Source organism: Abramis brama (genome assembly GCF_963993115.1).
Source record: "Abramis brama genome assembly, chromosome: 11".
Classification (NCBI taxonomy): domain Eukaryota; kingdom Metazoa; phylum Chordata; class Actinopteri; order Cypriniformes; family Leuciscidae; genus Abramis; species Abramis brama.
The window spans coordinates 16367212-16387716 of NC_139973.1; the positions used below are offsets into that span (position 1 = coordinate 16367212).

Here is a 20505-nt window from a genome sequence, read left to right on the forward strand (position 1 = left end):
TTGTGTGCGTGGCTTATGTGTGTCTACGTGACCGTATCGGCAGTTGTCTTTGGTATTTGACCACTAGCTGACTTAACTGATGTGTACGAGTGTGTTTGTGTGAAATGTGTACATGTCATCACAACTCGACTGCCTGACTGATGTCTAGAGTGTGTGTTGATTCTGTGTGTGAAAGTGTGGAATGCCACACTCTCTTCCTAAAGCCCCATGTCCACTGCTGGGTGCCAAACTGGCTTCAGATCCCTGCCCTGCAACCATGTTTATGCACTCAAGACCCCTAGAGACGGCATGACATCATCAATAATATTTTCAAACACCTCTGGTCTCTAGCAAGAGGTGTGTCTTTTTGCACAAAGGGGATTGTTGGAGTTATCGGAGTTGGATTGTAACATGCAACGTTGCGTCATTCATGTCAACATTATTTATCGATGCACCATCTGCCCATCTGATATCTTGGCATTTATATATTTTTTTTTTTGGTTGTTAACAGCAGATGGATTCACTCTAAACTCTCATAGTCACCCCAGATTGTTCCACTATGTAATAATTATGGTATGAGTGATAATACCAGGCCTCCTGCCATAGTCTAAAGACAGGTGTTTTTAAATGCCTATATAAATGTTATGTATGTTACAGCATTGGCGTCACCTTGAATTGTTCAGATGCTCGTACTGAAGGACTTCCATGGGACTATTGAGACTTGGCTTAACTGTTTTGCTGATGTATTACAATGGCATCACAAACCCTCTTCCTCTCCAAGAAATATTACATAACTCACTGCTCTCTGCAATTTATTGTCTAATCAAATGTTTTATTCTTTCTTTTTTTTTTTTTTTTTTTTTCTTAGTGTATGAGTTGACAAATAGTAAATATGTTGATGGAAATACTAATAAAATAAAAAGAAGTGAAATAATAAATATGTTTTTAAAAGATCTTTAAAAATATTTGAAATATTATAATAAATATGCAATTTAAATATATTATAATGTACAATATATTTACAATTTTAATAGTCAAATATGTTTTAAATTTGTGTAGTGAACAGATGTCACTGTGTTCAAGTATGCAAATGTAATTTTGCATTAAAAAAAATTTGTGGTTTATATCTGTTTACAGATAATCGTTGGTTCCATTTGGAATCCTTACTCAACACTTCTTTTAGGCAATGACCAACACATTCTAATGTCAATTCGTAACTATTTAACTTTTTGTGAATTGGTGGCAATTTTTTTTAGTTAAGTATAATTTTTACATTTTCATACAAACTGCTTACGCCCCACTGACGGTTAGGTTTAGGGGTGGACCTTCATGCTTATATTTTTTTAAATATCGTATGTTTCCAAAAATTGCACTGTACGAATTTATACAAAATCACCATTTCTCATGAGGTTAAACAGGGTTCCCATGGTCATGAAAAACGTTCAAATATATATGAAGATTTGAAAAATGATCATTTCCAGACCAGGAAATTAAAGTCATAGAAAACACTTGAAATGCTATAGTAAATGTATGTTTGTTTGTTTTGTTGTGTGTTATGCTTAGCCCTAAACTTTTTTGTAGCCCTAAACATTTTTGTTCTTGTGAGTACTATTGCTGGGTGTGGGAACCCTGATTAAATATGAAGATTTCACTATATTATACTAAATTATGCATTTATTTCAGGATGGGTTTTTTTATATATATTTTGAGGGTCTTTGAAGGACATTGGACCTTCATAGAACATAGAACCACCCATAGAACATTGGGTGATTCCTGTGTTAGCAAGTCAGTTTAAGAAGTACAACAGTCTTTTAACCCTAGACTGCATAAAGGGGGTCAAATTGAAACGGAATGCTTTGATTTATTAAATATTTTACCAATGAAACTATTTATTTATTTCATATTCCATGAATTCTTCTAAAAACGTGTTTCTGACCCATTTTCAAATTTCTCATAGGATGGGTAATTTTTTTTTTTTTTGTAACAGTACCCCAATAATGCATAAAGGGGGTCAAATTGACCAATATTCATTATATGGAATTTTGACTCAACACAGTATTTTTAGATAAATTTTTGTCAGCAATATTTATTTTCTTGAAACTTTATGGATTTATTAACAAAATGTTGTGACTTTTTTGCTCTGAGCCAACCATGTGTCTGAATATGCATATCTCCTTTCTATATAGTAGGTGAAAACCAGTATGTGAAATGAGTAGTATGACTGAATTCATAGTATTCATAATACAGTTTAGGCAAAAAAGTACCCGGATGATCAACTACTACTGCAATGATTATCAAGTTTACATAATGGACACTTTATAGACCATGGGAGAGGAATCGTGAATGGCAGGAAAACTATGCAACTATATTCTATATCTCACATGATGCTAACATGGTGTAGTACATTCAGATTGCATTCATATTACACACATTCATGTTTGGTCATACTTTATTCGTACTGTACACATACATACTTTAACAGTCATGAAGTTCTCAAATGCAGAACCTACTCAGTATGCGATTTCAGATAGAGAAAGGCCAAAGGAAGCTGAAGGCCCAAACAAAGGAAGAGGTGCAAAAGTTAAGCTTATAAGGTGCAAATCTTATGTGAAATGTTCTGCCTCTGTCTGCAAAGATCATTTTCACATGGTCTGTGAGAAATGTTGTGACGGTTCAGACTGTGTATCATCATTTTAATTCATTCATTAATATGACACGTTTTGTTGTTGTTGTTATACCCTCTTTATGCATTTGTTTAGGTTTTTTGGCTCATGCATTCTAGGGTTAAAACTGACTTTAAACTCCCTACACACCTCGGAATTGCCTTGAACACCTTGTTGGCTCTTTATCTCCATGACTTTACTGTCCCCCGTAAGCCCAAGCAGAGTCCATCATGGCAAAAGGAGCAAGAGGTCTATGCCTCAAAAACACTCTGCTATCTTTACTCACAGGGATTAAGGGGCATTGCTGGAAAAGCAGAGATATTATGGGTCAGAGAAAGTGTCAAGTGTTGGAGTCAAAGATCATGCACAATTGATTGAAAAAAGTAAAATCTTTTACTTCAAATCTCAAAACAAAAAGTGTGAAGTCTCAGTCGAGAATTAGCACATTAGATAGACCACTCTTCTTTATATGATTCTAACAACAAGCTTCATCCAGACAACTGTGTTGATTAATGTATAAAAAAACGTATAAATTTAAGATGAGTGGTACATTCGATGAGAAGAACAGATGTCAGCTGAGACTGTTGTCTGAGGGAAGTCTGTCTCGGGTTTTAACATTGGCTCTGCTGTGGTGCAGCTTTTGAAAGCTGGGAGCATGCACCCTGCTAACTATTTGAGTTATGCCATTGACGTCAGCACAGCCATAAAGCAGACAAACTGCCCTTCCCCAACGAACAACCCTGCCAAATGGCCTGCATGTTTTCAAATGAGCTCAAAGAGAGTAAGAAAGTGAGAGAGTTCGGAGTAGATGCTTTTGTTTGTGTATTTTAATCTGATTTAAATCTTCTGTGGACAGCTGGGGAAAACAGTCTTCAGTTATTTAAGAGAAGTGAGACAAAAATGACATTAGTGGCTCAAAGTTTTATTTCCTTTCCAGAATTGCAGAATGAGGAAATAAATCGCAAATACAAACATGTGTGCGTCAACTTTTTGGAAGGTGCTTATGCAGGTGAACCTACAGGTTTATTTGTTAGAATTTAATTAGAGCGGCTATTTAACATCCATTCCCACACAAGCACACATTCCATTTATGAGAAACGTACACATAATGCTTCACATTAGGCAACACGTTATTATTCTACACTGATTGCTCACGACTTTTAATTAAAGGATTAGTTCACCCAAAAATTAAAGTTTTGTCATCATTTACTTACCCTCATGTTTTTACAGCCGCACATTATTTTCTTTGCTCTGTGAAACACCAAAATATATATTCTATACAACAATCTTGGGGATTGCTCTAGAAAGTAATTTTTCATGAAAGGCATTTTGAGAATTTTTTTGTTAATTTGTCAATTCAAGCTCGTTTTTTCATTCAGTTCTTTTTTTTTATTCGCACGCTGTCTGAGACTTAGCTTTCTGTGTGTTCTTCGCACAAAACTTCTCACACAGTGCACAAGTACAGAATTGAGTTCTCTTTTGCGTCTTCTTGCGCTTGAATGTTTAAATTGGCAAGGTTTAAAAATGCATGCAAATGACACATTTTCATGACCATGCAGTACTAGCCCGATCGGAAAAGTGACAGTATCTTCAACTATCCAGAATATCTGAAATCATACATGCATCTGCCATGTTAAGCACTGAATGAATCGATATCGAATCGACCACATTTAAAAAAAAATAAAAAATAAAAAAAAACATTAATTGGAAATCAATGTTTTTGCCCTGCCCTAATTATTCATAGGGGTGTGACAATATACTTAGCTCACAAGACGAGATGAGACCCGATATTGTGCGAATATTTCAAAAAAAAATATTCAATGACGAAATATAAATTTGTCTCTTATTCAACTGAAAGTCTCAAAATGCAAAATGCCGCACTTTGCGTTCCCAAATGCACATTATTAGAAACCCAAACCAACAGCATATGCAGAGAATGAGCTCGTGTGGACCAGCATTTACTATAAACGGAGTCGCTCTGAGAAGAAACGTGTAACCTGCATGCATGTAAATAATTATAGCGTCACACTTCACCTTCACTTCACTTCACAACTTCTCTTCAACCTGCAGTGCATTTATTTATCTAATTATCACATGCAATAAAAAACAATATAATGCAAGCACTGTAAAAGGTTTTGCCACAAACTCAACTCTTGTCATGCTGATATCGCGATAACGCTTTTTACTTCGATGAGAAATATCATCACGTTTTAATGTCACGAGATCTCATGGCACAAGATTCTGTCAAACCCCTACTTCTATTCATCTGTTTCAGTCACATGACTTTTGCGCCCATACGCCATATTTATAACCAACTGTTGGGCACAGTAATAGAGGGGAATACTAAAACTAAAACCCTACCAAATCTAACATTCACTGACATTTCTATATATATATTTAATCCAAAATACATCTCTGTATTACTCTATATGTATGTGTGTGTGTGTGTATGTAAGTCTTCTGGTGCCATTTACTGTTAAAGTTAGAAAGTTGTTCGCTGTAATCTTTTGTATCTCTTATAACTTATTTATTATTGTTGTTGTGTTTTTTTTTGTTTTTTTTTTTTATTTTGGTGCATTGCGATTGGTCAAATAATAAGCCTGAACCAATGCCATTTGGTTCACATACAGTATATAGGCATGATTTTTGGGTGGGTGAGGGTGAGTAAGTGAAAAAAAAAAACTATTCCTTCAAAGATCTTTTGTTAAGTTGTCTTTTCCCAGTTTGGTGGTGTAATATACATTTAGTTTTTTTTAGTTTTTTAAGAAACTTTAGCAAAGATGTAATTGACAAGCATGAAAATAGTCAACTAATCTTGAAAGGTAAATTGGAATATTAATCTATTAAGAACTGTCTGTATATGTGAATATGTAAAATGTGTAGTAATCCATAGCAAGAAAACAGTAAGTTTAACTAGTTAAACCTTAAACTGTATCTTTATTGAACAGCAGTATGATTATTGTATTATGGAAAATCACAGGTGACTGAGCTGAGATGCAATGTCTGACTTGTTCGTAAATCTTTCTGTCTTCCTCTTCTGTGCACATACTGTAACATATCCTGTCAATCCAGTTTCCCTGATGATAGAAGGGAAAGACAACTCAAAGTGATGGAACGGAGTGGTGAGCATGATGGCCGCAGGTTTGTTTTATTACTATGTACAGTGTATGCTGTAAAATAGTTTTCAGTTTTTAGTTGGTAATGATTAGTCTCCACCCAACTCCCCTCTGCCATCTTTTATTCCACCCTAATTCATTCATTCATATAAATTTGTTTATTGAACACATAAAGTTACACGTGGATTAAAATGTTGGGCGAAATCCAAACAGGCATTTTTGCGCCCTTGAAGAACAAATATGCACATGCAAAATAATACAGCAATACTCTGCCCTTGTTGGTTGGACATCATGATATGTATACTTCCAAATTGATTTCACCCATTATCTGGCTACATTCCCAAAATCATTAAACGTCCAGCTGGTATTCATTAAAACACCCATCCTGAATTTCTTCTAGCATTGCTCATCATCCTATACCACCAACCCCATATTCCAATGGGAATCTCTGTTGGCTGTTACAGTAATGGTAGGAGTGAAAGAAAAAACAAACCTGACAAAAGTTAGAGCTAATTGGGTTATGTTGGCTTCCTAGCCTATGGCAATGAGGTTGGAATGGGTCAGCGAGGTACTGACAAACAGCCCTATTGAGGTCTGTCAATACTCTAGACTTTGGAGGCAGGGTTCAAGCCAGGTGAAAGGACAAAGCCTTCCCTGTGTGTGTATGTTCACTTTAACCACCCAGGACCTCGTGAATACAAGTTTGGATGTTGTGTGGTCGCTTACCCCAGATCCCCTCACTGAACTGACTATTGACTCATGAAATGCTTCTCATCAATTCTGAATGTAACGGAACAAATTTGGAAATTTCCAAATGCCTCTGTCAACAGGGTAATCTCAATCGGATTTCTAGGCGTTTGTATGTAAAGTGAACATGCATTTTGCTACATTTGGATATAGACACTGAAATGTAAAGTATTAACATATTGACAGCATCTCAAATGGATTGTAAACCATTTTCCACAAACTTTAGAGACATACAGATCTTTATCTGGTGTCAAATCAAACATTAATATTTGAATTTTTTTATTATTTTTTTATTATTCTTGCTATAAAATTAACCTGTCAGTTTCTATGAATTCAATATTCAATGAACCTTAAAGAATTCATAAACATTTGTATGTTTCAATTCAGGAATTACAATCCACCTTATTTTTAATGTAAGTTGGCATGGCCATTTGTAAACTGAATGTGTCCAGACTCTTCAACATAGTTATTTTTAACTGTACAAAACAACTCATTATGCTGCTTGACATTGCAAAATGGTATTTCTTACCATATTATTTGAATGTATTGTTGTAATTATAAACACTGGTATAGCACAAATAGTTTTACAATTTACTCCACTTAAGGTCCACTGTCATTTGTAAATAATGAAGCACCGTTCACACAGTTTAACTTCATAACAAGGAGCTTTCTGATGGTCATTGCAGCAAATTGTTGCAAAATCTGTATGTGGAAATTTCGTCTTCATGCAATACTCTCGATCGTGTGGATTCCTATTAAAATGACTGGATTTCACCTGAAAGAATGTTGAACCAAATTTTACATACATATTCCTATCAATACTAATGTGATAGTATTGATTGCGAAGATGAAATCCATTGTTAAAACTCCAAATATGGACCTATTGTTGATAAGCTATTGTTGTTTTCTACAGTATCTATAGCTGCTTTTACAAGTCGAATTATGCTTTTCATTGCCTTATTGGGTAAATGTGACTTTTTCGGCCTGGAGAGGCCTGTTGTGTGCCGTGGGGAGGGGGAGATTTAGACCATAACTGAACAAATGGGTTCAGAATGAGGAGAAGGGTTTGGATCAAGATTGGAAAGGAGTTTCAGACCGCTTTGGCTCCTTGCGTGCCATGCCCTATCCTATAATTTTGCCCTTGGCAGTTATTTTACCCAGAGTTAGTTCTTGATTCTGAAGCGTACCTTCCTAAATGAGTGCAGAATATTTTCTGGAATAGTTCTAGAGAGGGGGACGGGCAGCTCTGTGATGGAGAAAAAAGGGGTCTGTTTTTCAAAAGACAGGCCTTTTAATATTGGGGGATTTGACTTGGTCCCCCTCTCTCTTACACCCATGCATTGAAATGGGGCCAAGTTGGTTTTACAGACTGTTTAAATGCAAACATTTGAATGTTTTTTAACAATTTAATTTTGAAACAGTGAAACTGAATTGTGTTGAACAAATTCTAACCTTAATTTATTTGTGAAAGAAACTTGGCCCTCAGCAACACATTGCTCATTGGCTGTTCTTTGCCATTTTCCCTTTTGAAAATGACTTCAAAGTCTCATGTTTTGTATGGTCTAACATGCCCAATTCAACAAGCACCCATTTCAACTTTTGCAAAGGACTCCCATTCATGTGGTCTGGTCGTCTGACTGCGGTCTTTTTCAGCACTCCTCGTTTATTCAATGTGTCTGTTGTAAAAGTCCTCAAAGCCAAAGCAGTGGCTTCTGCCTCCTAATGGAAAACATTTCATTTGAACCAGTACGGTGTTTCTCAGAAATTGCCATGTTGAGATGAAACCTCAATAAAATGAACTCCGGGAATGTCCTGTGTAGTTGTATGATGCTCCACTTCTGCATTAACATCTTTTGAGAGAAGTTATTGCATCATAAATGAGCACAGTATCATCTTTGTTTACGGTTTCAATTATAGAATTGTCTTTCACATTCAAAATCAAGATTCTTTAGTGCTTCTTTGCCTCACTTAAGGCACAGAAATGAGGCTGCTATATTTGCTGTACCTTGAGTTCTTTGTATGGTTCTTTGGAGATTAACAATTTATCAAAACTCATTGGCACTTTCAGCCCTCACAATCCCACACATTGCTGCATGAATTGTTGGGTAATATTCCACTTTTAGCTCTACACCAATGTGTGGCCGTAAAGGGGGCGCTCTTGAGCATTCTTCTTAAACCACAATGACAAATGAGACAGCCTATGGTCTCATGGACTTGACGAACTGTTAAAATAATAGAGACGTGTTTTCAATTGAATTCCAATTTGTTTTTATAACGATTTTGGCAATTAATATTCCTTCCGTCTATCCATAGAAAGATACACTGTAAAAATGTTTTTTTGGGGGGGGGTTTTGTAAATGAAATTAAACAAGAAAATACTATTTCAGTGTTTCTACTTCAAAATATCACGTTTACTTCAGTGTGTTGCTGTTTCTTTGTTTGTGAAATTTATTAACAATTGTTTTTTTTGTTTTTTTACAGTATACTAGACAAGCTATTCTTAAAAAGTATATGGAAGAAGATATGAATGCTTATTTTATATATTTATTTTCAGTAAATCTTTATATGTTTGTTTTTATTTTTATGGCTGTCAATAGAGTAAAATATTAGTTTCATAATTTCTGACCAGTCTTTCAGAAGCAAAATTAAACATTAGTAATGAAACATTACTAATTACTACATAACTAAACATTACTAAAATGAAACAACAAGTAAAGACCATTTGTTTCTCTGAAATGTTCCACAGACCATAGTTTAGAATAGAAAAAACAGTCAATAGAAAATAGAAAAATAGAAAAAACAAGTTAATTGTCAGTTTTAATAAAAAAATATATATATTCGATTGGTTTCCAATCCCAAATAGCTACATAATTGCTGAATTATATTTAATTGATCTCATAGTTTTTTCCTCAAATTGAATGCGCTGTCCATGGAGAGAAACCCATCTGTTACGCTGTTTCACAATTTCCTTTGGCTATAAACAAGCTTTTCCAGAATTTCCCCAACTGTTTCTTTTCTTTCTCTCTCTCTCTCTCTCCCCTCTTACAATCAGTAACAGAGGAAGTGCTTTCTTACAGTATAGGTCCATTGAGATTTGATCTGACGTCATGTTTTCATGCTTCCTCTTTATTGGAAATGCTAAAGTTTATCCTTCCACTGCTTGACTAAGCGTTGAGACACTTATCATTAATTCAGGAGGGGCATGAATGAAGAGAATGAGAGAGAAAGGAAAAATGACACATGTAAGCACATGCTCACAAGCTAATTCTCAACATACGCATCAGGAAGACAGAGATACGGCTGTTACCACACACACCACATCCGATAACTCAAACACATACGCACAGCGCTCAGCCATGACATAAACTCCCTCATCGACTAAAAGACTTGATATTTGTGATCGGAAGTAACCTCAAATGACACGCATGCAAACACATTTTTGTGGCCGCAAAACAAATACTTGGTATGCTGATACTTTTTCTTATAACACTACACCTACACTTGCCCTTAAGTGATGCAGTCAAGTCGTTCACACAAAGAAAGATATGTTAGTTTTGACGGGAATTATCAGAATGATAATGACCTGATGAACACAATGGTAACATTTTACAATAAGGTCTCATTTGTTAACATTATGCATTAGTTGACATGAACATTTTTACAGCATTTATTAACCTTTGCAAATGTTAATAAAAATGTTCATGGTGTTGTTTGTTGCTGTAAAAGTATTGTTCATTGATGGTTCATTTCAACAAATGTAGTTAACTAATTTTAACAAATGAAAGTTATTGTAAAGTGTTACCAAAACAATAATGTATACAGTATATACAGTTACAACTCAATGGCTCTTTCAGCCTTCACAATCCCACACATTGCTGCATGGACCGTGACTGCAAGGTCCACACCAATGTGGGTGCATAGTGGCCATAAAGGGGGCGCTCTTGAGCATCCTTCTAAAAACCTACAATGACAAATGAGACACCCATATGGTCTCGTGGACTTGATGGACTGTTAAAGTAATAGAGAACAATGACAATATATAAGTATGACACACATGCAAACAAATTTTTGTGACCGCAAAACCCAAATGCTTGGTATGCTGATGTTTCTCCACAAACAAAGTGTTAGTTTTGATGTGAAATATCAGAATGATAATTGAAAGTTTTACACGTATATAGTTATATGTGTGTGTGTGTGTGTGTACATATATATATATATATATATATATATATATATATATATATATATATATATAATATAATATATTAGTACATAAAGCGAGTCACCCACTCATTGTGAAGTCACATGACTACTTTTCTTTTCTTTATATTGAACATAATTAAATAATTGTTTAGAATTTTGTTTCAATTTGTTTAATGATCCAAGTATTTCATGTAAATATTCCCTAAAGCTAAAACTGGATTTTAAAACTTAAATATCAATATCAAGACTTGTGGGTGGTCTTTTCACTTGGTTCAGTAAGCAACCACCTAGCGACCACCCAGAACACCCTAGCAACCAGATACAAATGCACTACAAACCACTTAGAGCACCTCAGCAACCGCATAGCATTGGCCTGGCACCCACGTGCACACCCTAGAATTATGGCTGTGTTTTTTTCATGGGCAGGCACTATTCACATTTTCTTCAGCAATATAAAAATATGGTTGTACTTAGCTGCTCTCTTTTAGGTATAAAACTGTACCTTTAATTTTTGTGAAGATGAAAATATTGTTAAAAAATCCACTTTCCAGCTTTTCGATTTAGCCCTGGTGTTGTAGTGTGCAGGTACCCCTCCACACACTCAAAAAATAAATAAAAAGAAGAAGTGAAAAATGAATAATCCACATCAAAGAGCTTTTTCTCTCAGTGTTCAGAGAGCAAATATGTGTGTGTGGCTTTGAGTGTGAGGAGGTTAGAGAGAAGTGCCGTCATTCGACAGGGCCCTGCTAAAGTTCTGCTGCTGTGTTGTTCTGCAACTAGGAGACCCACCACAGCAAAGTCAGAGGAACACAAGGGTTCGTCTGTGTCCCAAAGCCACAGGGCACTGATTCACCAAACTCCCCTCTACTGTAAACACATCTATGCTTCAACCAGACCCACACACACAGCTCACGCCTATACGCTTCATGCATTTCTGCGGTGTGCATGGAATAATGCAGGCCCATTTACGTACTTCTTGACACTGATATAATCTCATGATCAAACGTGATGGTTTATCATCTATGTGGTTAATGTAAATGTGCTTGTTGTTTCTCTTGCTGCTTTTGATTCTTTTGTAGTTTGGGGGTTAATGGACAGTATAGCCATTTTAGTCTTTTGGCATTAATTGATATCTCATTATGTTTATATGTTTTTGTTCCCCAATGAGATTCAAAATGTTTAATATAGACAGTAAAATGCTGTGAAAATCTAATTAAAAATTGAGGCATGATATTTGAGGCAGTATTTTCATTAATACTGTATTCACTAATATAACAACTAACAGTAATATTTACCAAAACACACTTCCATTCAAAAGTTTGCAATGTTTTTGAAAGGAGCTTCTTATAATCAGTAAAAATACAGTAAAAGCCATTTTTATTACAATTTAAAAATCTTTTTTCATTTTTTTATTTTATTCTAATATATTTTAAAATGTAATTCATTGCTGTGATGGCAAAGCTGAATTTGAATATCTCGGTGGAAACTTTTTTTTTTCAGGATTCTTTGATGAATAAAAAGTTCAAAAGAACTTAAATAGATGATTTTGTAGCCAATGTAAAGGTCTTTACGGTCACTGTTGATCAATTTTATGCACCTTTGCTGAATAAAGTTTAGTTTTACTAAAACTTTTTTGTACATTAAAAATGCCACGATGTGATGAAAATTTACATTTACATTTTATGCATTTGGCAGACGCTTTTATCCAAAGCGACTTACATTGCATTTCAAGGTACACTTTTTTTTTTTTTTTTTTTTTTTACATTCTTATCAGTTCTTGCTTTCCCTGGGAATCGAACCCATGACCTACTGTCTGAGCTACAGGAAAGCATTTTAGGAAATAAATCACAATATGAACATGATACACAAAAATTAATCAGATTGACCTACTCTAATGCCAGTTTGCTACTAAAGTTTGAATCAAAGATGCCAATACAATGTCTCCTGGAATTTGGTCTTAAGGAAACCTAATGAAAAAAATCATGTTGCTCAAGATGTTGCTTAATCGTACATAGCCAGCAAATTCACATCAGAATATTTATGTCTTAAAATGTCATTTTTACACAAACATGCATTTTTGCGAGATAAAAAGTGTTTTTCACAACAAGGAAGTGTGTGTGTTTAGGTTCAAGTTTATACAGCGAGCAATGAGGCGATGAGAGAGAGAGTGAGAGATCCCAAACGGGGTAGTAAAATGAGAAAGCACAGAGCCAACAGGCTGTATCATCCCACCACAGCCAACTCTCAGACATGAGTGAGAGTGGCACACAGAGAGGCAGGAGGGGGTGAGAGGAAGGGGCACGCAGCCAAAGAGGCAGTATCACCTAGCCACAAGCACCAGGCCAATGAGAAGGAGCGAGCAGGGGGGGGAAATCTCTCACAGCTAGCTCTCAGAAGAACCCACTCTCACTCTCTAATACAGTCCGGGAGTGTGTGTGTGCTTGCAAGCCCAGGATGAAGGATTGTCTGGCGGGCTGTGCTCGAGTGGCCGTGCAGCAGGATTTTCACAGTGCCCCCGTTTGTGTGTGTCTCTGTCCAGACGAGTCGTACCAGAAGCTGGCTGTGGAGACCATGGAGGAGCTGGACTGGTGTCTGGATCAGCTGGAAACCATCCAGACGTACCGCTCCGTCAGCGACATGGCCTCCAACAAGGTGAGGAGGTGCAGCACATCACTTTAAGAGGTCCTCTGGAAGTTTTAGAAACTCTTGTACTGTAAAGAACTTTCTTTCTGATAGTTTTTTCTTGTCTCAATGGCCGCTTTGTGAATGGGGCTATTGAGAGTCGGTTCCTGTGCCAGTTAGCTTGGTTTAAAAATTCTGACTACTGTTTTCTAGCATTCCACACAAGAAGTTTGCCTCCATTTCAGATAGAATCTGTTTTACTGTATTTGGATATGCAAAACATATGCTAGATTGAAATTATATTTAGTTGTGTTGCCTTTACCAAGATATTTGAAGTATAAAGGCTCGTGTAGGGATGTCACACACTTTATTATCCCAGCAGCCTCTCACATTGTCTGTATAAATGTGTTAGCAAGTCTTCCTAGCATATTAAACAGGTTTTAGCATGCCTTTTCCAACACGTTTTTTCACACCCCTGTGTTGCTGTGATTTAATTGACAGTTTGTGTGCCAATTTATATTAAAAAGGAAGTTAGTAATGCTAACTTTTATTAGGATATCGAGTTTTGTTTTGTTTTTTTCAAGACTTGAATATTTCATACAGTATTTTACACTTTATTCAAGTCTATATTCACAGCATTATGATAAACAGTATAATTCAATTTGAAACACACATATGTCCTTATGAATCGTCTGCTGATATGACAAGCACAATCTCTGTAAGAGTTACGGACATAAATATGCATGTTTCAACCTGTATTGTTTGTCATTTGTTTCGTCCTTTAATCATTGTGTGTTGTTTTGAAATCGCTGTCACTGTCCGCTCATGGGATACTCTGCATAGCTCCACAGTGTGTGTGTGTGTGTGTGTGTGTGTGTGTGTGTGTGTGTGTCCTGCAGCTGTGACTCAGGTTTCCTGTCTCCTTCCTAAGCTCTAGCTGGGTCCAGACTACAATGGGAGTGAGTGCTGTATGGCAGGGCAAGGCTGCTCTCCCTGTTTGTTTCTCCTTCTGCTGACGTCAAACACACTGCAACACAGGGACTTTTACTGCAGACAATAGGGATGAATACACACTTACTCCTGCACACACTCTCAGAGGCTCAATCATACAGATATGTTCAGGAAAGGGACGGATTTTGGGAAGACCCAGAATTTGCATTGTTAATAATTTTCGTTATCAGTATTTTTGGCCTATTTTCCATTAGAAGTATCTAATCATCCGTAAACAATTTACTTGTAATGCAAATTTGCATGTTAATACTTGATATTAAGACGATTTGTATTTGTTATTTGTATTTTCTTTAATTTTATTTTTCTTACTCTATCTGCTTATTTATTTATTCATTTATTTTTGCATAAATCTCACTAAATTTATTCTTAAACAAATCAAAAAAGATTACTAATTCAATAAGTGTATTAAAATTAAATAAATAAAAATTAATAAATGAATTAAAGAAAATAGCCTATCATGACTTTCTCTTTAATATTGCAGATACATTTGCATCTTAAGTTAATTTATCAATCTAAGGATGTATATAATTTTACTGGAAAACGACAAAACTACTGATTATTTTATGCAGTGCATGCAGGTGAACACGGATATTGCCACCTATTGGAAAGAAAAGAGGACATTCACAAAGCCTGTGACTGTCTCATGATAGGCTCAAGATCTGCTTATTTTCTGGGAGCTTCTGTATGAGTTTGTGGAAATAACATCATGATAGCCATCAGAGTCGTACAGAGAGTACCAGGACGTCTGACCTTTTGCTGCTCTTTTGGACATCTGAGCCATCTGATGTGAATTAAACTTTAGCTGCATGTGCTTGTGTGTGCATGCAAAATCCATACAGTATCAGCTATTCTCAAATTCAAATTGAAGAGTTCTCATTCTTTTTGGACTATTTTGATAGTTCAATCAAATTGTATCAAAGGGTCATTATTTCTTTATTAAATTATATCATTCGTTATATCTTTATTACTTAATCCGTCTCAGAGGGACATTTTATAGCTTTGTTGTTGCTCTGTACCATTTATTTTTTCTCATAAAGTTCCTATAGAGAAATTAAATTAGAAAGAATGAGACAATAGTTTCAATAGGAGAATAGAGCTATGAAATTAATGTGATGTGAAATTTATGTATGTAATAGAATTATTTGATGAGAAATATATGAATTGATATTAAATCTTAATATAATATAATAAGAATAATTGCATTAATATAATGTCATAAATCATACACATATATTTTTTATATTACATTCAATCTTTTGATTATTTGTTTGCAGACTTAATATTGCATCTTGCAGACTTAAGATTGCATCTTTTTCAAAATATTGAGATCTCACCTAAAAGGCTAGAGGAGACATGTGAAATTAATAAAGTCCTCTGGAGAAAAGGCATGATACTTAAAAGTTTAGATTTCCTCTCTATAATCTCATGGCAGTCTAGAAGAAGCAATTGAGACATTAAAGATCTCTTTTGTGATTTTCCTTTGGGTTCAGCATAACATTTTTGTGATTTGAAAGTCAGGATTTTCCACAGATCTGCATGTCCGTGGCAGTATGCTTTCTCTGATGAGTTTAAGAGATCATATCAGAATGCTTGATCTAATTCCAGCGCACACTAGTATTTACCCTATAAACTATGTTGCAATGGTGAGTTCCTGTGTGTGTGTGTGTGTGTGTGTGTGTGTGTGTGTGTGTGTGTGTGTGTGTGTGTGTGTGTGTGTGTGTGTGTGTGTGTGTGTGTGTGTAAGATAGAGAAGGAGGCGGTCCCACGGTTAGAGAGGGAGTGTGTATACAGTAACACACACACTGAAGTGAAGAATAGTAAGCGCTCACTGCTCAAAGTTAGTCAGTAACGCTATCTTGTCTGTCAAACGCTGAACCACAAGACAGGGTGGCACGCTCACCAAAAGCAGGACTTAGAAAACTTTACTCACTTAAAATGGGAGCTTGCTACTTTGAGAAGAATGAACAGAGAAAGATTGGAAAAGTTAACTGTTTTGAAAAGGTGAGCCTTTGTTTTATGCTTTTAAGTCATTAGTGTGCTGTTTATTTTGTTGGATGTTACTTGGTGGACTTTTCGAGGACATAACTGTTGCTTTCTGAACTTTTCTGAGCTTTATTGATGAAAAGTGAATGCTTGGAATGCTTTTTTGTTTGATTTTTTTTGCACAGTGCTTTCGTGTATTGACAAGTTACATATGGGACAGTGTGGATGAAATAGTGTGGACATGTAAGCAGTGGTCTTTAAGAGAGGATGTGTTTTACAGTCACAGATCTAGAATCTAAACCAGTCGGAGCCCTGTAATATTGAACTAATGCTCTCAAGTCAAACTACTGTTCCTGCATAGATAGTTTGGTTGTACACAAAGAGTACCAATATCAGTTGAATGAGAATTGTTGTTAAAATAGTGATAGTGTAAATGTTCGTTTTAAATGGTTTCATTTTTGCTGTCTTTTTCTGATCATCTCAAACCTTAGAAGCAATTTTAAAGCTTTCAGTTCCTTTCTAATCTTAAGTGATTTAGCCTCTTCGTTGTGTGGATATAATTGAGACTAAATCAGCTAAAAGTGTTTTAATCTGTAATTTAATGACTAATTTATTCATTTACTCTGTCCAAATGTTGATTTCACACATACACGCATCCGTGCACACATATTGAGAAGTTTAGAGGAAGTGTAACGTCAGGCTTGTATCCTCAGGCGGTGATAGTTAGCACACAAAGAGTTTCTTCAGAAGCGGTAATGTCATTATTGATGTTATTGTTCTAATATACCAGAGAAGCCATTTGTCATCTTGATGTGCGTCACGGCCTTTCAAAGTCGCCTTCCAGCCATCGTCATATCAATCACTGTTAAGAATTTGCAGATTTTGCAATTATGTGTTTCTCAAATGACATCATTCGGTGTAATAAAAACTCCCACAATTTCTGTCCAAGAAACTGATTGGGGTTTTCCCCATTAGATGACTAGATGATGTACACAAGACATTCAGATAGCTGTAATTAAAAAACATTAGTGTATGTAGTGTCATTTACATGATAGTTTGAGTATAGAGAAAGATATGGTAAGAAAAAACAATCTCAATTGACAGAGGACAACTGAAAAGTTAAATGTATTTTGATGATTGATTGACTCGCCTGTCCTACATCAAACACTGATGCATTAGACAAGGTCATGATGAGAGTACAGATTGATTGAACATGCCACCGGCGAAAAGTGTGAGGTGACCAAACAATCTATCTCACTTAACATCTGTGGGTTTATACTGCCCACTAGTGGATACAATTAAATAGCATCCTATTGCTAAATGTCCTATTTTAAAGAAATGCAGAAATAAAATCTTACCAGCAAGTATTATTCTGATAATATTTGCTGAAATTGATGCCGATGGGTAGTTGACATGTCCTGTGGTGTCACATGCTATACTCAAAAACGGTTTAAAACAGCATTTAGCTTATTATTTTTTAATTATAATGTAGATTTTGTGAGTTAATGTTAACTGAGATACTGAAGGGAATTTTGAGGGACTATTTTTATTAAAAAGCATCACTTTGTAGGATTATTTAAATGAACTAGTATTGGAAAAAGGTGATTAAATGGTGAAAAGGGGGAAATGGTTTCAGCATTGATATAAATTTTAAACTATACATTTTTTACATGCCTCTAAATGCATTACACAGGTAATCCTAGCTGATGGAATTGGTTAGCTTTAATCGAGTTTTTGAATGGTCTTTTTCTACAGAATGAAGGTCTTTGAGAATGACATTCCCTTCATTCACCCGTAACTCTTCTCAGAGCAGAAGTGCACGGTGCACATCTGCCCCCCCCCCCCCCCCACATCCATGTTTCTCACAGGGCTTAGAAAGAGCCACTCGCATGGATTTATTGATACGGATGATAAGAAGAAATGTGAGCCGCAGAAGGCACGGTCTATGATATGTCAGAGTTGTTTACAGCTCTGACTAGACATCTCGCGCACTGCTGAGGAACCCCCACTGCAGCATAATGCAGAGATTCTCCTCTATTTTCCATCTTTCTCTTTCCCCCTCTCTCTCCCTGTCTCCCTCCCACTCTCTTTTTCTCTTGAAGGCGCATAAACACTGACACACACATTTCACACGGATAATCCAAAATCATTGCATGAATCCTTTTAGCTCCTCAAATGTCTGTGTTAATCAGCAGAAACAGAATCTTCGAAGTTGTAAATAAAGCAAAGAAAATAGTATTTCAGTCTTTCTACTTCAAACTTTCACGTTTAATTCAATGTGAAATTATTTGTGAAATTTACTAGCAATTTCTGAGTGAAAACTGTATTGTAAGTGTAATTGTGCATCTACTTTCTGTTGGTTGTGAAATGCACCATTTTATCCGTCATAGTGCGAGTGTGATGGAAAGACTTGGTCTGGACTGCTGGCTTTAATGGTTTTGGACACTTTTAAGATTGTCCATTTGGAGGGTTTTCCCTGTTAATGGACTTTGCCCGTTTGGGCTATATCAAGGACGGCTCATTGATTTTGTCCGTCTGCCCTCCTCCCCGTTTTAATGATTCGGGGGGTTGATTTGGCAGATGTTATTGAGACGCAGTGGTGTCCTCGTGATTACTGGGCTGCCATCTTTGGAAGCTTGGGAGGGAGGGAAGCCTCAGCGGCAGCCTGTGTCACATGACACTGTTGCCATGGCGTTGGGATGTTGGCGTAATTGGTGTTCGGATGTAGACGGGGAGGCAGAGAGAGAGTCGTGGGGGGCTGTTGATGTCACTGAAAAAAGACAAAGAGAGGCAATTATCCAAGTCTTCTCTCCCACCATACTCTACAGTAAAAATAGCACAGGGCTCCATATGAAGCTTTGTGCATTATAGCAATGCAATAAATAAGAGTGACCGAGCCTGAAAGAACCCAGACTCATCTAAAACTCCTATCTTCCCTGCATCGCCTTTGCAGTACAAAAGGGTACTAAATGTTGTAATCAATTAGGAATCCCTTGAAGACAAAGGGTTTTTGGGTTTTTGTTTGCAAAAAGCCAAGTTTGTGCATAAACGTCCCTCTCTTTCTGTTCTGTCTTTCTCTCTCGTGATTTCCCCGCATAACAAAGCGGGGCTCCCCCTCTTCTCTGCCATCTCTATGTCAAATCATATGTGCCTATGGAGCGTGTTGCTGGGGCTGACAGACTCGAGACTGGGGGAGAGACGCGAGAGGGAGGGGGCGAGAGAGAAAGACCGAGAGAGATGATGAAAGAGCGTGAGCGTAGTGCTGCAGCAGAGCGGCACTAATCCAGCAGAGGAAGACCCCCCTCCAGCCAGATGAGCATCCCAGCGTTTTTTCCCCTCATCCCTCCCTCCCTCTGCTTTACTGCTCCTTCATCTCCTCCATAATTCATTGGCACTTTCAGACCCTCTGCTTCGCTTCTAGCTCCGGCCGTCGCTCTCTGGATCCTCCTCCAGCTCAGGACGGGTGTTCCCATCCGCTGTTGGCCCCCTGCTCGTATCCGCAGCCATGGAGAGTCAATGCTGGAGCGATTCGGCCGAGAGCTGCCATGAAGACAGCTCGTATCTGCTCCTCAGCTACTAATCCATACCAAGCAGAGTAGGAGAGGAGAGAAGAGGGGATTTTTCGTTTTTCCCAACCAGAAGAATCCCTTTCGTCTGCCTCTCTCTGGCTCTTTTCCTTTGTGGTATAGGAGTGCGCTGTTGTGGATTTCGGGAGATTAAATACGATCCAAAATGCCTGAGGCCAATTACCTTCTCTCTGTATCCTGGGGTTACATTAAGGTGTGTATGGTGGCTACTGAGCTGTTTTCCGGTTTGCTAATGGCAGTTGGTTTTGGTTTGGTGTTTGTTGGTGGTCTATGGAGACACTGAGGAGGAAAACCTACAGCAAGTCTCGCTGTGTGGCATCCTGTGCTGGAATGTCTAGACCCGAGCTCTATATTGGGCTCTTCTTTTTATATGAATCTGTTGTATTTTGGCTGATATGTTGATTTGGATGTCAAAAAGCACATCTATATAGGTCGCTTTTGTGATTTATCCATTTTTAATGATGAAGCTTAACAAATTTGAGATGTGGCGCAGGATATGGCTGCCGTTTTTTGACTTATTTAATTATATATGCATTTGTTTATTTATTTAATTCCAACATTGCGTCTTTTTGGTACCACATCATTGTTTTTGGA

At 36.8% G+C, this 20505-nt stretch overlaps 1 protein-coding gene across 5 annotated transcripts in view; it reads left to right on the plus strand.

The window, feature by feature from the left end:
- The window catches only part of pde4ba (phosphodiesterase 4B, cAMP-specific a), a 160154-nt gene that overhangs the window by 133473 nt on the left and 6176 nt on the right, over positions 1 to 20505 (plus strand). For 4 of the 5 annotated variants that reach the window (XM_084128311.1, XM_084128312.1, XM_084128313.1 and 1 more), the window contains one exon: positions 13248 to 13360. In XM_084128311.1, coding sequence (XP_083984437.1) covers positions 13248 to 13360 — 113 coding nt within the window. Of the gene's footprint in view, positions 1 to 13247; positions 13361 to 19723; positions 20105 to 20505 lie in introns of those variants that run through there. The other variant, XM_084128315.1, reaches the window with a different exon arrangement.